The sequence below is a fragment of the Orycteropus afer genome, unplaced genomic scaffold (assembly GCF_000298275.1).
Source record: "Orycteropus afer afer isolate SDZICR_OR568_19922 unplaced genomic scaffold, OryAfe1.0 scaffold00009, whole genome shotgun sequence".
NCBI lineage: Eukaryota > Metazoa > Chordata > Mammalia > Tubulidentata > Orycteropodidae > Orycteropus > Orycteropus afer.
Window position 1 is genome coordinate 19,637,053 of NW_006921596.1, and position 1,960 is coordinate 19,639,012.

Below are 1,960 nucleotides of genomic sequence, written 5' to 3' on the forward strand. Positions count from 1 at the left end.
CAGCCTGGCTCCAGGTCCCCTGAACAAATCTAACCCCACGATGGGAAAGAGGCCCAGAATCAGGCCCAACCACAGCAATCTAACCACGCCACCACCAAGCCAGGAGTGCTGGGCAACCACCTCCTCCACCGGCCCACTGCCCTCTCTGTTCTCACACTCGAGCCCTCAGAACACCTGCTTCAGGCCTGGTGGGGGCCCTGGGGTGGGCTCAGGGCAGGCAGGCAGCCACCTGGTAGGTGCCCTCGGCAGCGGCAGCACTGTGCTGCGCGCTGTGTTCCTGCAGCAGGGCCACGTCCAGGAAGCGCTCGCCGCACCACACGCACTTGAACTGCTGCTCCCGCGCGTGCACACCCTGGTGCTTGTTGAGATGCTCACGCTGCTTAAAGGCCTTGTCACAGTTGGGGCACTTGTACGGCTTCTCGCCCGTGTGCACCCGCCGGTGCCGCTGCAGGTCAGACGCGTACTTGAAGCGCTTCTCGCAGTCCAGGCACTTGAGTGGTTTCTCGCGGGCGGGGTCGCAGCGGTGCTGCACAAACTCCGAGGAGGAGAAGAAGCGGCGCTCGCACAGGGTGCAGCGCAGGGGCTTCTCCGCGGCTGCGCAGTGGGCCAGCTGGTGCTTCTGCAGGGCTGACGCCCGCTTGTAGGCCTTGCTGCACACCGGGCACTTGAAAGGCCGGTCGGCAGTGCCCGGCAGGCACTTGTGCCGCAGCAGCTCGGCCGACTGGTCGAAGCCCTTCTGGCACACGGGGCACTTGAAGAGAGTCTCAAGGGTGTGCACGTGCTGGTGGTAGAGCAGGTGGCTGGGCTGCCCGAAGCCCTTCTCGCACAGGCCGCACTTGAACGGCTCCTCTGTCTTGTGTGTGCGCCGGTGCCGCATCAGCGCATACTGCTGCTTGAAGCCCATGGGGCACAGGTCGCACTTGAACGGCCGCTCGGCGCTGTGCGTGCGCTCGTGCTGCCGCAGGTCCGACGGCCGCTTGAAGGCCTTCTGGCACTCGCCGCAGCGGAAGGGCCGCTCCCCGCTCGGCGTGCACGGGTGCTGCAGGAGCTCTGACGACTCCTTGAAGTGCAGCTCACACACATTGCAGCGGAACAGGTGGTGCTCGCCCGAGTGCGCGTACATGTGGCGCACCAGGTGAGAGCGGTGCTTGAAGGTCTTCTCGCAGACGGCACACTTGTAGGGCCGCTCGGCGCTGTGGGTCCGCTTGTGGTGCACCAGGTGGGATGACTGGCTGAAGCTCTTGTCACACAGCGTGCACTTGTACGGCTTCTCACCCGTGTGGATCCGCTCATGCCGCGAGAGCTCCGACAGGTGCTTGAAGGGCTTCTGGCAGATGGGGCAGCTGTAGGGCTTGTCGGTCTGTTCAGCAGTGGTGACAGTAGGTGCCGGGGGTGGTGGGGGCAGTGACGGGGCAGCCGTGCCCGCGGGCTCAGCTGCCTCGGTTGGCTTGTAGGTCTTCTCACAGATGGAACATTTTACAAGGCCCCCAGCCCCGCTGTGTGCACTGTGGTGCTGTGCCAGCGAGGTGAGCAGCGAGAAGCCCATTTTACAGACCCCACAAACGAAAGGCTTCTGTTCGGCCTGGACACACTGGTGCTCCAGCAGGTCGGTGGCCTGGTGGAAGATCTTGAGACACTGCGTGCACTGGAACGAGCGGTCGTGGCCCGCCAGGCACTGGTGCTCGTGCGGGCTGGCCAGGTGCGCCAAGTCATGTCCGCACACCCCGCACTTGGGGCCCGGCTCGCCTGCTGCCTGCAGGGGCGCATGCTGCGGGGGCTGCAGGCCCGGGTCGGGCTGCAGGAGGATGCCATAGACAGCGCAGCCCAGGGGATTCTCAGCCGTGCCTGTGGGCAGCGTGTGCTCGGCCAGGGCCGGTGGCGGCTCCGCATGGTGCTGAGGCTGCGGGGGCTGCGGCTGCTGCGGCTGCGTCTGCGGCGGCTGCTGCCAGCTTTCTGACAT

The 1,960-nt window shown here is 65.8% G+C and overlaps 1 protein-coding gene across 1 annotated transcript; it reads right to left on the reverse strand.

The window, feature by feature from the left end:
* Nucleotides 1–208: 208 nt before the first annotated feature.
* ZNF319 (zinc finger protein 319) lies at nucleotides 209–1,960 on the reverse strand. The gene has a single exon (XM_007947537.2). The coding sequence runs from the start codon at nucleotides 1,958–1,960 to the stop codon at nucleotides 209–211; it is 1,752 nt and encodes a 583-aa protein (XP_007945728.1).